We start from the raw sequence: 15,040 nt of genomic DNA, 5'->3' as shown, positions 1-15,040 counted from the left end.
TCCTGTGAAGGAAATCACAACCCAAAGGTCGAAAGCCTAGAGTATCTAACAAAATACTAGGCTAGAGTATCTAACAAGATGAGGCATGTGCTTCAAGTTCACCAGAATTCCCAAGGGCTTAGGGATCCATTACAGCTCCTGATAAGACACCAGCACCTGAAACCTCTGGCTTTTCAATTATGTCCAAAAAAAAAAAAAAAAAAAAAAAAAAAAAAGGAAAGGAAACGTAGAGTAAGAAAGCACTAATCTTTCAAGAGACCATAATAGAGTAGCAGGTGCCCTGGTGTGTCGAAAATAAGACAGTGAATGAGTAAGAGCTAAATGAAAGACCGATGGGCGCTTTGAGTCTATATAGCTTTGTCACATGATTTTCCTAAGAACATTACCATGGAAAGGAAAACAGTCCCTTTACTTACCACCAACCAGCAAGGTTGCCCCATTAGGGATATCTTTTACAGCTTCCACAGGATCTGTGTAAAATTTGGTGTGGTGACGAGCACTGACAGAAAAGTAGCAGACACACCCCTGGAACATTAAAAACATTTCCAGTGAACAATCATTTGCAGCTTCACTTTACACCAATAGCAAATGATTCCATATTTATGTAGATAAATGTGCGTGCATAGATATGTATTTATATATAATGATAAAGTCATTATTCCTTTTAGCATTTTGTATTTTTAATGCATGTTTACAGTATGTTTTTGTATGTTTACAGTATATAACATCACATTCTGATACAAGTATACATTGTAAAATGACTAACTGGAGCTCTCTAGCATAGCATCACCTCGCACATTGCTCTTTTATGGTAAAGAACTTTTCACAACTACTCAAGAGTTTTCAAGTATAGTTACTGCTACTGCTCATCACCACAACATATGACAGATCCCACAAGCTTATTTCTCCTGTCTAACTGAAACATTTCGTCCTTTGACCATTATCTGTCTGAGACCTTCATCTTTTAACCCCTGCAATGCCATTTCACGCTGTTTCTCTGTAAAGAGTTGGGCTTTAAATGGACAAGCTCTACTGACAGGTTCTCACCAGGACCCCTTGTGATCTACATCTTCTATTACATGCGGGAACATCCAGCTGTGCCACTTGTGACCACCACCCAAAGAATAAAAGTAGATAACTCATACCACATACTAGAATGCAAATGCACAACAATACTGGCTTCATCAGTCACCCATTTCTCATAACCTCCCTTTCTAGTCAGGTGACAAATCCTGAGAACCTACCTGTGCTAAGTTCTACCTCATTTATCTGATGCACATTTTGGTATGACTACTGCTCTCTGAGGAATTAAGTACAGTGTGCAGTCAGTTCCAAGTGCTAAGAGAACTCTAAAGAGACAAGAAAGAGCAGCATGCCAGAGGACTCTCTTCCCTATGCCCCTATCCCAGAAGCTGAAAGCAAAGCAGCAAACTGTCACTACAGGGAGGCCTTGCTGGGCCACACAGAGAACTACCTGGGCACACTATGATCTCTAGATGGTTTGTTACCTCCAGAGCCCACAGCAGAACTGGGTCCCCATGTCAACAGTGTGGAGAAGCAGTAGGACTTTCATGAGGCCTGTGAGCCTGCACAAAGCTGGGAATGCTGCAGGGTTCATTCTCGCAGGGTCAAGCAAGTTCCTGCTCTTGCTGCACTGAACTACAGACTGCCAAAACTAAGCTTTTTCTAAAGAGAGGCTGCAGTCCTGCACTCTGCTTGTCCTTCTGCTCCTCTGCCGTAGAGCAACACAATGCTCTCACCAGATACAGTCAGCAGATAGATTGTGGACTTCTGTCTCCATCTAACCATGAGCTACATAAACTTCTTGTATAAATACTCAGTCTGAGGTGTTTGCTATAGAAAGTGGGATGGACCTCACATGAGTCATCCAGTAAGCATCCATAAAAACAGTCCTAAGTTATTGCCCTGTATGTTCCATCCACAGTATGGGCAAGCGAAAAGAAGGAAATTGATTCTATGGTAACTAATGACCCACATTAACTGTCCTTTATTTCCATTATATATTTAACCTGAAGAGGAAGTGGAGAGAATAACAGCCAAACCCTGATATACTGCCATCTTAACAGGCCCAGCTATAAAGTCACAACCACTTGCCTACCCAACAGAATTTCAGACAGCTACAACCTGAGGTGGTCGAGATCCTTCTTTCCTCTAAAAACTATTTTCCTTTTTTTTTTTTTTTCTTAAAGTACCTGTCAGTTGGCACAAAAGACCATTTAAGGGGTATACACTGAGAGTCAAATGAGTGATAAAATGGTCAAGGTTACTCACATGACCACATGACTTTTGTCCCTTTAAGTTTCTATTTTGGTCAAGGTCAGGTCAGGAGTTTGCACACTGCCCAAAGCCTGGGACATAAGTAGAGGGAGGGACAAGGGCTCTGAAAGGGCTTAATCACAGAGATGTTTCTTCTCTTCCTGTCTTCAACTAGTGAGATTCATTTGCTCCTGTTACACACACACACACACACACACACACACACACACACACACACTCAAAGAATAAATCTTTAAACAAGTAAAAGTTTCATAGATTGAATAAGCAGAACATAAAAGTATTCCACATAAACTTGTGGATGCACTATACTCGAAACTGTAATAAAAAACAGAGTGACTGATCTCAGGTTTGGGCTTCTGTCACACACACAGTCTTTCCACCACAGTGCACACATCCATGTTTTCTGAAAGTCCTCTATCATTCTACTGTCATTTACACACAACAACCCCTGCTCCCCCCCCCACAGGGTTTCTCTATAATGCTTTGGAACCTGTCTAGGAACTAGATCTGTTGACCAGGCTGGACTCAAACACTCGAACTCACAAGAGATCCACCTGCCTCTGCCTTCCGAGTGCTGGGATTAAAGGTGTACGCCCAGCTCACACAACAAATCTTTATGACAGTCCTGTTCTGTAATGTGTAACTCTGCTGTCATTATCTCTGCCAGAGAAGAAAGAGTCCAGGCCTCAGCAGGATATGGAAGAAAATGAAAGAATTCATCTATACCCAAACAGCCTGAAAGGTGAGGTCACCTTGAACTGCTTCTCTGTGGAATTTCACAGAGAGAATGCTGGAAGAAGACTTGATTCCTCGTGCACCCCAAGAGCCTTGGAAGATTCGGAAGCAGCACAGAACCACACACTTAGCAGGAATCCCACCCCTTTGTAGTAGCTGATAACTAGTGACATCATAGCACTAATTAGCAGCCAGCACTAATTACCCAGCAGCTTGTCCAACTCTGAACACCCCCCTTCTTAAAGAGGAAGGAAAAAGAAAGGAAAAAAGAAAAGAAAAGAAAGCCATCAGAAATTTTTAGAAAAGATGGAAGCTGTGCTGGAGATGTAGTTCAGGAGCAGAATACTTGCCTAGCAGGCAAACGTCTCTGGGTTCAACCGATGTGGGAGGTTGTTATAAGTGCACCCATACAACCAAAAACAAAACAAAACAAAACAAAAAGGTGAGGTAGGCAGGCTGGAGCGATGGCTTGCAGAGTAGTAAGATCACTTCCCAGCACCCACATCAGACCATGAGGTGGGGTTCATAAAGGTTTGATCTTTTCCCATTATTCATACATGTTAATATTGGTTAAGATGTGCTTTATTGGCGTTTGGTATTTATGTACATTTACTGAGAAACCAACTGTGAATAAAATATTTTTCAATATCTGAAAATTAGCCACCGCAGGGCAGTGGTGGTACACACCTTCAATCCCAGCACCCAGGAGGCAGAGGCAGGTGGATCTCTGTGAGTTCTAGCCAGCCTGGTCTTCAAAGAGAGTTCCAGGACAGTCTCCAAAACCTACAGAGAAACCCTGTCTCAAAAAAAAAAAAAAAAAGAAAGAAAAAAAGAAAAGAAAAGAAAAAAGAAAAGAACAAAGAAAGGAAGAAAGAGAGAGAGAAAAGAGAAAATTAGCCACATTCTTTGGGAAATAGTATGATTTAACATGCCATATACTCAGGGGTCAAAAGTTCCCTCATGTCAAATTCCAGTTCAACCACGACGGAACCTAGAATTATTTAACCACTGACTATGTCTTTATAGAGGGGTACTATTTTAGTCAAAGCCAGGAGAAGAGCTTGCTCAATGCCTAAAGATGACAACTGTCAAACATCTCCCAAAGATACAGTTACAAAGAAGCTCTATGCCAGACTATAGCAACTTCGGAGGGGATGTCATCCTCCTTTGGGAAATGGCACCTTCTTCCACTCCCAGCTAAGACAGTGAAACCAAGCTGTCATTTATTGGAGTTTAATTTTTAACCTCACCACTCCCTGCCTGCCCTCCCCAATCAATGATTTCATACGGAAAATATTGTAACACGACCATCGCCATTGCAAATTAATCCATATATTTCTTTAACATTTTCAAAGTACAGGGCTTAGCTTTATGATTACTTTTTCCTTCCTTCCTTTGTTCGTTCATTCCTTTCATTCTTTCTTTTCCTTGACAATATCTCACTCTGTGGGTCTGGCTAGTCTCAAAGTCCTGGCCTTAAGCAATCCTTCTGCCTCAGTTCCAAGCAGCTGGGACTACAAACACATACCACTATCCAGCCATACATTCATCTCATTTGCAATCCAGTTTGCCAGTCTGCAAAATCTGAGATTACCTGGCGAGCCCAGGGGACAGAGTATAGACAGTGGGCAATGCCCATGGCTAACTGTACCAGAGAGGATCTTCAGAACCTAAAGTCCAGAAGGCAGCCCCTTACAGGGAGCTTTTGGCTTTGCTCTCTTAACCAGCTTCTCCTCTGTTCCTCTACTCACTCTGTGTCTCTCTCTGAGAGTCAAGAAATACTGACATCACTGGCAATAATTCCTAAGATTGGGCAACTGGGGAAAAGTGTCTCTGATAACATCTCCCTTTTTTGCTCAGATAGGCAGGTTCAAAGAGGTTCTTTAAACTACTCCCAATCAACCTCCTCCTTCCAACAGGTTCTATATATTAAATGGTGTTCTTGAAAATAAAAACTCATTCGTGGAGGGTTTGCCTGGGATGAGCAAAGCCCTAGTGAGCCCCAGCAGCACACCAGCAATCCTAGTGCTAAAAGCAAAAGGATCAGAAATTGAAGCCTTGGCTACACAGAATGTTTGAAGTCAGCCTGGGCTTTACGAGATCATTCCTGGAAAAAAAGTTCATGTACCAACTGTGGCCAAATACTTTCAAAGACCATGCAGACAGATACTCTAGAGTTAAGCTTTTCATCACAAAGTACCTGAGTTGGCTACTCTCCTACCTTCAGCAAACCCTGTGTTATTGTTGGTACTAATTTCTGATATTGAGTGAGGAAAGCCAGGCAGTGGTGGCACAGGCCTTTAATCCCAGCACTCAGGAGGCAGAGGCAGGAGGATCTCTGTGAGTTTGAGACCAGCCTGGTCTACAACAGCAAGTTCCAGGACAGGCTCGAAAGCTACACAAAGAAACCCTGTCTCAAAAAAAAACAAAAATAAACAAACAAAAAAATCGAGTGAGGAACATAATGATTTAAGTATTTTAATGAAATAAAATTCTAAAGAGTGGGAAATATTTTTCAATTCGATGTTTCTCCCTTCAACAGCATCTCCATTTTTTACCTTCTTCAAGTTCTTAGACCAAACCTCTGAAGTCTTACTCCATGGATGAACCTAAATTTCATCTCATGACTTCACTGGCACTGTTATCTCTTTCACCTACATCTCTTTTTTCTTGTCCTTTAACATTTGAGAATTTAGTGAAAATATACTCTGGGATGAAAATAAAGCAAACACTCACATTTTTGAGATGCATTTTAGAGTTTGACTCTGTGGGTGCGTGCAGGTGTGTTTGTATCTGGGCAGGGAAGGGATGTGCCACAGCACACCTGTGGAGGTGAGAGGGCACCTTGCAGGAGACAGTTATCTCTTTCTAACATGTAAGTCCTAAAGGTCAAAGGTGAATTATCAGACTTAGTGACGTCCCATTATCCACCAATCCACCTCACTGACCCCAAACACATTTTTAAATATATATATATATATTTAAATTACTTTAATGATAGACACCTAGACACCCAAGTAGTAATGTTGTCACCTGACTACTGTTAAAGAAATCATGACACAGAAAGGTTGACATTGCCTACCTTAGTATCAAAGTTTGGTAAACAGAAGTGGGGAAGAGAGTCATGGAAAGAGGCAAAAAACAAAAACAAACAAGCCAGTTAGGAGGGAAAGACAGCAATACTCAGGTGAATAGGGCATACACGCTTGCCAGGAAAACTGTGCCATCTCTGCCAAGAGGAACTGATCCGTGTTCAGTGTGAATGGATCCACTTAGGACCTACCAAATCAGAAATCTTGGAGATGGCACAGCAATTGGATTTAAAAGCCTCCAAGTAACCCTGAGTCATGCTAATGTTTCAGACAATGATCTTGCTCACCATGAAAAAACAAACAGTTGAATTGTTTGTTTGTTTGTTTGTTCATTTAAGCCAGGCATTGTAAATAAGACCACACATGATATTCAGAATTCTGCAAGCTGCAGCAAAAGGATCCTGGGTACAAGCTCCTGTCTCCCAAAACAAAAACATAAAAGCGTGTTTTAATAACTATCTCGGTTTACCTGTTGGCTATATTTAGCTGGAAAATGTCCAAGGTTACTTAAGCTACCCCCAAAGTTCTCTCATGCACATATTAAATGGGTATTCTTTGTGGATCAGTGTGTAAAGTTGAGGGAGACAAAACCGACCTCTAACAAGGTCCCAAAGTTAAACAGGTACACAAGCATTGCAACTCAACAGAGCTGGGATGAGTTAAGTGCTAAGCAAGCTAAGACCAATCAATGCATGAGCTGGTGGAGTACTCCAGACACCAAGAGCCTGGGCCGTCTTTTACCATACCTGAGAAGCCAAACTTTGAACCCTTCCACAAACTTTTAATAAGAGACAGCAAAACCCATAATTATAACTCATACACCTAGAGGTTTGCTGGCTTGAGGAATGGTTTAATGATTATATTGAAAGTGGGGTAGACTACAGTTGAATAAATTAGTCTCAGACAAACATGCACTACCAAAAGAATGTTTCTGACCTTGGCCCAAGGACATCCCTGTGTCCTGGTTTTGGCATCACTTGCAGCAGGCTGACTGATGGTCAAGTCCTCTTTTAACAATGTTGTATTTATCCAAATCTATTTGCAATTACAAAAATGCCTCCTATGAGGGAATACTTAGTTCTGAAGTATTCCCTAGGACATGAGGGAGTAGTTTGGTGACTTCGCTAGCAAGGAAATAAGCAACAGAGAAAGAAAGGAGTTCGGAGTACACATGAGGAGCACATGCCCTGTACAATGAATGAACTCTTCAGCTCAGAAAGACAACTGGAAATATCGCCAAAGAAAACACTTCGCTTTCTCCTTCAAAGAAGAGGTTCCTGAGCAAACTGAACCCACCACGGTGAAGCCACCCTCCTGGAGCTGAATTCTTCCCCAGTACTCAGTTCCTTGGCTCCACACTGAAATTCAACACGAATTTATATGTTTACAGGCAAGACAGTGTACAAGCAAAACCACCCACCACTCGCTGACCCGCTAGGAGGGCATCTCTGGATACCAATTCTGTGGAGCTGTGGGAGTGTAGCGTGTCAAGGTATTATTATTATTATTATTATTATTATTATTATTATTATTATTATTATTATTATTAAAGACTTTGAAATTTTCATGTCTCTAATCCGGATCTGGGGCCGGGGTGAGGGTGAGTGCTCCAAGTCCTGGAAGGCGGCAAACAGACTGCGGTTGCAGACTGCAACCGAGCACTGCCAACCCTCCATCCGCTTCCAAAGGCTTGGCAAGCTAGACGCCCCGTGATGAGCGCTCCAGTCCGGGTTCCCCTTTCCACCGCCATATAGGGAAGGGGAGGTTGGAGCTGCAGTCCGACCCTGCCTTCACAGCATCCGCCCACTTGGTAATGAACTTGAGCCAGCAGCCGTTAATCCAGCCGGGGTATCTGGGCCTCAGCGGGCGCCCATGCCGAGGCAAAAAGCACCCCAAGGTGGGGCGCAAGCCTCGGTGCGCCGCCCTTCCCGACTCAGCTCATTCAACCCGCCCCTCTCTAGGGCGGCGGCCACGGGGACCCTTTCCCAGGGGCGGAGGCGGAGAAGCGGGTGGGGGCTTGAGCCACGGGGACGCGGGCAGCCCCTGAAGTCGCTGCAGCGCTGCACATAGCCCCAACCGTTTTTCCAGCTCTGCTTGCCTTCATTGCCCCATCAGGGAAGCGGATGGAAAGCAAAGACCGACAGCCGGTGGAGCAGGCGAGCCTGAAACCCCACCGTCTCCGAGCCTCGGGCACGGCGTTGGGGATGCCAGGTCCCCGGCTGGAGGTGGTGGGGATGGGTAGGGCAGAGGAACCGCTCGCGGCTCGTCCGCGCTTTTCCCGCGCGTGGACTTCCTCTTCGAGCCCTTCGATTTACCTTGTGCCAGGCGCCCCGCGAGCTGCGGCCGGAGGCGCAGAGCCGAAAGCCGGAGGACAGGAGTTTGAGAGCCGCCATCTTCGGACCCGGGTGCAGAAGGAGGTGGAGGAGCGGAGCACACGCGTGTGTGTGTGTCTGTGCAAGCGCCGGTTGCCGGGGCCGCGGCGGCGTCGCCGGCTAAGGAGAGAAGGAAAGGCGAGCCAGAGCAGGAGGGGGTGAAGGGGGGTTGGAGGCTCGACCGTGCGTCCGTGACGTCCTTGGGACCTCAGAGCGGTGCCGCCCCTTGCAGGCTGCTGGCTTGTCAAGAAGCGAGACAGGGAGGAGCCCACGGCTCCGAGTGGAAGCGCGCCACTGGCAGCGCGAGCCCCGCCGAAGGTCCCCAGGCCGGATGTGCTGGTGTTATCTGTGGGCACACCCGCTGCCACCGTCGAGCTACCTTAGGCTGAAGGAGGCGCTAGTGCCTACCTGCCCCTAGTTCAAAGCTTGCGCTGGACCAGAGTTTCAGGCACTAAGAGGGCTGGAGGGTCTCTTGCTGAACTTGTTTTCAAAGTCGGCGTCTGGAATTTGTACACGCACAGAGGTCACTGATAAAGATCTTCTCCCAGGTCTAGACAGCTCATATTTCTAACATTTCTCAACCACCAACAACCCCACTCTCTTCAAGTCTGGCTTTGGCCTTAATTTCCTCAGAAACCCTGACCCTCAAGAGATGTGACCTGCCATAGGACAAAATTAGAACTGGGCCCTAGTTCCCCATCATCCTAGTTTGTGCTCCAGGATTTTCCTGGCATCAGAGCCCCAACAATTCCAGAGATTAGACAGCAGGTACAAATACAGAAGTGTCTGGCTTGTCCTTAGCCACGTTGCATAACTCACCTCACCTTGTAATGCCCGGCCTGTTGTAGTTTTGTATGAGAAAAGCCAGGCAAGACTTCTGGAATGCAATGAACACACAAATGCTAGGCACTAAATGTACTTCAATTTCGGTGTTGTATTAACTTTTTGGAGTTTTGTTTGCTTGTTTGTTTTGTTTATTTGAGAAAGCATCGCTCAACATCACTTAGGTCCCACTGAAACTAGCTGGGCGTGGCTCAGGCTGACCTCCACCTGTCCATCTTCTGCTGCAGCCTGTCCAAGGGTGTGTGCACAATTGTGCCTGGCTCAAGCATTATCTTTTGACTGGCCTCCAGGGGACATGAAGAGATTTGATTTCTTCAGAACCGTCAATGCACATGGCTGAGTGAAAAAGCCACCTGGAAGCCCAGGAAAACTTTTTTATTGGATTAAAGGCTGACCACGTCCTGAAAGACTGCCTTAATTTTGAGATAGTCCAAAACCCATGCGAAAATTAAATGATACTTTAGCTTTCTTAGAAAGTACACTAAGGCAGTGAAGGAAGGACAATTCAGTTTCATTACAATCTTAACTATCAGCCCGGTGGGATGGTAAGGGCACTTGCTGCCAGGCTTGATAACCTCAGTTTGATCCCCAAGACCCACGTGTGCCAGGGGAGAACCAACTCCTTCAAGTTGCCCTCTAAGGTCACATGCATTGTGGAGTGGGCATGTACTCGTGCGTTTGCATATGCACAAAACCAATGAATAAATGCTTCTTAAATCTATCCATAAAAGCAACCATCTCCATATTCTTTTAACTCAAAAATTTCCTTTTTGAGTTATGGTTTTAATATGGGAAGAAAATATCAAGTTAAACTATCCAATTACATAGAAGTTAACTAGGTAATCCTGGATAACTTCAGGCACATTTTAGTAAGCTCCGGGTTGTGACGAGTTCAAATGTTAAAACCGAGGCTCCATGAGTAGCCCTTGTAAAGATTCAGGCATTATGCTGGCCTGCCCCTGTCACCTGGCAGAATGCACTCAGACAGTACTCTGGTCAGCCCAGAGTTCCATGAGTACTAGATTGAGGTGTGTAAAGGACCCCTTTAAAAGATAGATCCCCGCCCTCTTACTCTTTCTTTGCTCTTTGTTCTCTTTCCTCTCTCTCTCTCTCTCTCTCTCTCTCTCTCTCTCTACCTTCCTCCCTCCCTCCCTCTCTCTCCTCTCTCTCTCTCTCTCTCTCTTCTCTTCTGTGCCCGGTGTCTCTATGTCTCTTTACTCTCTTCCATTCCCCCTCACTCCCCTTTCTAATAAACTTCTCACTCAAGCTCGGCTGCCTGCTTTGGAACCTGCCACGCCCCCCCCCCCACTCTGGACAACCCCTCCACCCCAGCTTTATCCTAGCACTGAAACAAAAGAACAGCAGCCCTAACAGCATGTGCCAGCTGTCCCATTGCAATTTATAGAAGGAACCAAAGCTAGCACTGCAGCTGCTTTTCCATTTCTCCCTTTCTTTCCAGGGCCACGTGAAAAGGGGCAGAAAAAGCACTGGCAACTTTGTGTATAGTCATCTGACTCATTCTTGGCTGGACTCGTTTCGTTGCACCTAGATGAGGAAGACAGGTATTTCAAATCTTGTATTCTGTGGAACTACCACTCCTGGGAAAAAAGAAAAAAGAAAAGGGGGGGGGGGGAGAGAGAGAGAATCAGTTTCCACACTTCATAGAAGACAGAGTGCTGTGTTTTTTGCAGACTCCATGGCTTCATCTTACACCTGCTCAACAATGTGCAGGCCATCGATTCAACTTGGAAATAGTATTTACCTTGTACAAAAATTTTCCCAGACTCTACAGGAGCCATTTTAACTTTAACTTGTGCATAAAAATCCTGGCATTGGTGGCTCACACCTTTAATCCCAGCACTCAGGAGGCAGAGGCAGGCGGATCTCTGTGAGTTAGAGGCCACCCTGGTCTACAGAGTGAGTTCCAGGACAGGCTCCAAAGCAATACAGAGAAACCCTGTCTCAGAAACAAAAAACAAAAACAAAAAAAAAGTCCTGCTTCTTTTACATTTCTGACTAATAGGAACATTTCTCTCTCCCATATGCATGGGGGTAGGTAGGTAGGAACTGGGACTGAAGTTAAGGCCTCCTGCATGAGCACTCAACCACTGAAATATATCCCCTACTCTACTTTTACGTTGCCCAGCTGAGTCTTACATGCATTCATCCTGTAGTCTGGGACTAGACTTGAACTCCTGATCCTTCTGCCTCATCCTCCCAAGTAGCAAGGATTATTATAGGCCTGCAGTAGCAGGACAAGCTTCCCCAATACCTTGAAAGGCAGTTTGTGACAAATATTCCAAATACATGAACTTTTCCTTATGATACCACTTGACTTTGACACTCTTAAGGACTATAAACAAAAGGTAATGGAAACTTTGTGTTCTGAAGTTGTGGGTTGAGGAGTCTTTCACAGGGTGAATTCAGTCTGTTGAACTGTGAGTTAGATTGTAGTCACCATCATGGTGTTTCTGCTTGAGTGGTTTCCCTTTAATTCTCCTGAAATATAGTATCATAGTTCCTCCTTTTACTGAAAGATAAAACACCCCTCCCTAGTTAAGAGTATGCTCCTCCAGGATGTGGATCAAGGGCCTCTGGAGACTGGTTTTCAAATGTTGTCTGACTGGCCTGACTAGTAGTGGGAGTTTTATCTATGTGGTCTGACTGAAGCAAGTACAAAAATGCTTAAGTGCCTCATTTTATGTAATTATCCTTTAAGCAGTAGGAGAAAAAAAAAAATTCTTTCAAACTCTTGTGCCCTCCAGTAAGAAAATATACAAACAAAATCCTCTGGTGTTTTATATAAATTTGCAAACTTAAGTATTGTCTTACTATGTAAATCATTATGCCTTGATTTGCCTATTTTGTTAACTTAATGCTTTCATAGTTCCCATGGAGCAATAATTTTTTACTTGATTTTGTTTAATTAATACATTAAAATGAATTAGATTCTGTTGGTGATGGTGTCACATGCCTTTAATCCCGGTACTCAGGGAGTCAGAGGTAGGCAGATCCCTGTGAATTCAAGGCTGAGAGCAACCAGGACTGTGGAGGCCCAGCTCAAGAGGTTTCAGAGAAAATATTAGCAACTGGGCTAATAGCCATTCTTGTGATGTTTGGATCTGACCACCTCCTTCTGCTTTTAGCCTAAGAGCGTGCCTGAGGCTAAATTTAAAAGTGACAGATTTAGCAGGATGTGCTGCATGCCTTTAATCCTAAAACTTGGGAGGCAGAGGCAGGCAGATCTCAGTGAGTTCCACGCAAGCCTGGTTGGTCTACAAAGTTCCAGGACAGCTAGGACTGTTACACAGAGAAACCCTGTCTCAGGACCCCCTCCCTCATGTACACACTACATGTTGAATCTGTCGTTTTTATTGATAATGCTTCTTCAGGCCTAGAACGAAAGAGAGCAAGTAGGATAGAAAGAAAAGGAGCATTTGGAATGATACAGCCAAGGCACGAACTAAAAGAGAAGCTACAATTGTTAAGGAGTTAAGCACCATTAAGGAGAGATCTGATCTGCACTGGAGCAGGGTGAGACCTCATCTCGCTATGGTTCCAGGTTCTGAAAGGAAAGGGACTAAGGTTTTTCTGCTCCTGGAAAGCAACAGCAAACAAAGGCAGTCGCTAATGTGGCTCACTGGGACAGAATCCATCCCAAGTTGATAGCCAAACATGGTGCTGTCTTAGATGCATGAAGGAGGCAAGATTGAAAGGGTCATGAATTCTTCCATGGTTTCAGAGAACTTCTAAGACCAGGAAAGTTATGGGAGAGGAGTCCCTACATGAAGGCTTTGAGAAGGCAAGGGGCTCTGAGAAGCATTGCATGAAGCTATGAATGTGAATGTTGAATTGCAGCAAAGTTGCTAAAATTTTGGTGAATCTATAGCCATGGGATACCTGCCAAGGAGAACTGCACATGGGAAATGGAACCAGTCCAGGAGAGAGGTGTATATTACAGGCATCAAAGTCAAGGAGTAGAGGCAACAGTCTCGTGACATCAGATGTAGAACTAAAGGATTGTGTGTTTTCCCTGTTGATTTCTGATCTTACCTTGTTACAGAATTCCCATTTGGAAGACCAGTGTGTATTCTGGGGAATAATACATTGAATGCAAGTAATATGTGTTTTGATTTTATAAGGATTACAAATTAAGAGATTGCCTTGTGTCTCAGAAGATACTTTGAACTTTTGAGTTTTAAACAGTATTGAGGCTGTCAAAGACAATGGGGAGATTCACAATTATATTAAATATATTTTGTGTTTACAATGTGGTCATGAGCTTCTGGAGTCCAGAGAGTGGAATGTGGTGGTTTACATGAGAAATGTCTCCTATTAACAAAGGCATTTGAATACTTGGTTCCCCAGTTGGTGGTATTGTTTGGGAAGTTTAAAAGTTATGGTCTTGTTGGAAGACGTATGTCAGTGGGGACAAAATTTGAGAGTATAGGCCGGGTGTGTTGGTGGTGCACACTTTCAGACCCATTGTTCAGGAGGCAGAGGCAGAGGCAGGTGGATTTCTGTGAGTTCAAGGCCAGTTCCAGGACAATAGGCTCCAAAACAATATAGAGAAACCCTGTCTCAAAAAACCAAAAAAAAAAAAAAAAAGAAAAAAAGAAAAAAAGAAAAGAAAACGATTTAACGATTTAACGATTTAGATTTGAGAGTATACAGCCGATTTGACTTCCAGCATGCTCTCTGCTTCATTTCATGCTTGTGGTTGAGATGTGATAGCTCTGCTTCCTGTTCCTGCTGCCATGCCTTTCCATGTGATGGACTCTCATACTCCTGGAACCATATGCCAAAATAAACACTTCCTCCTCTAAATTGCCTTGGTATTTTATCACAACGATAAAAGGTAGCTAATACATACAGCCTCCCCCATGCCTTTGAGGACCAAAATTGTACACTTCTTAGAGACATACAAATGAATTATCTTTCCTGACCTTCTTCTTCTACACATATTTTTATTCCAAATAACATGTGCCTTTGGAATTCTATATGATGAATTCACATAGTTTTAGAAACAACTGACAGCAAACAAATCAATATACACATGAACTACAAGTAGTTAGAGTACAAAGCAATCTCAACACTGTAGTTCCCTAAACTTGTAGCTCCTGTAGTGTGATAGTAAATGAAATCTTTGCAAACTGCTGAGATATGTGAAAATATACCAACTATTTATACTGGAGGGATGGTAAAACCTATACCTTATGAATTTAGTTGTGTCTTAAGTACTGCCAGCCCATTCTTTTGCTACAACAGTACCTTATACTAGGTTACATAAATAGAAATTTGTCTCACACAGTTCTGGATGCTAGAGAGCCTGAGATCTGAGTGACAACAGATTCTGTGTTTTGCATTCCTGTGCTGCAAACTGCAACCTAATTTAAGAATATATTCCTATAACAAATAGCTGAATGGAAGCCAATCTTAGCAGTTATACTACAGCCAGTCATAAGCTGACCAGGCCATTTTCCTATGAAGCAAATAACTCGTGATACCATGCCCCCAAAAGGCAAATGTTAACCTTGAATTAATCAGGGATTTCTTTTTGTTTTTCTTAATGTCTGCCCATGTTAGTGAATAGAGCTCTGTGAACTACTGGTGACTCGGTATGTTGCCTCATAAATAAATCTTTCTTTGATCAAATAAACTGCTGGGTTTAATGTTTATTTTTTTGGTCTTATAACAGGT

The 15,040-nt window shown here is 43.7% G+C and overlaps 1 protein-coding gene across 1 annotated transcript in view; it reads right to left on the bottom strand.

Annotated features, from left to right (window-relative positions):
• Nucleotides 1-8,589, bottom strand: part of Oxct1 (3-oxoacid CoA-transferase 1) — a 125,140-nt gene extending 116,551 nt beyond the window's left edge. The window contains exons 1-2 of the mRNA XM_051182489.1: nucleotides 8,441-8,589; nucleotides 417-525 (exon numbers count right to left, since the gene is read on the bottom strand). Of these exons, the coding sequence (XP_051038446.1) occupies nucleotides 417-525; nucleotides 8,441-8,518 (187 nt within the window). The 5' untranslated portion in view covers nucleotides 8,519-8,589. The remainder of the gene's footprint in view (nucleotides 1-416; nucleotides 526-8,440) is intronic.
• Nucleotides 8,590-15,040: the final 6,451 nt, after the last annotated feature.

Source organism: Phodopus roborovskii, unplaced genomic scaffold (genome assembly GCF_943737965.1).
Source record: "Phodopus roborovskii unplaced genomic scaffold, PHOROB, whole genome shotgun sequence".
NCBI lineage: Eukaryota > Metazoa > Chordata > Mammalia > Rodentia > Cricetidae > Phodopus > Phodopus roborovskii.
This window is presented reverse-complemented; position numbering and strand designations above follow the sequence as displayed.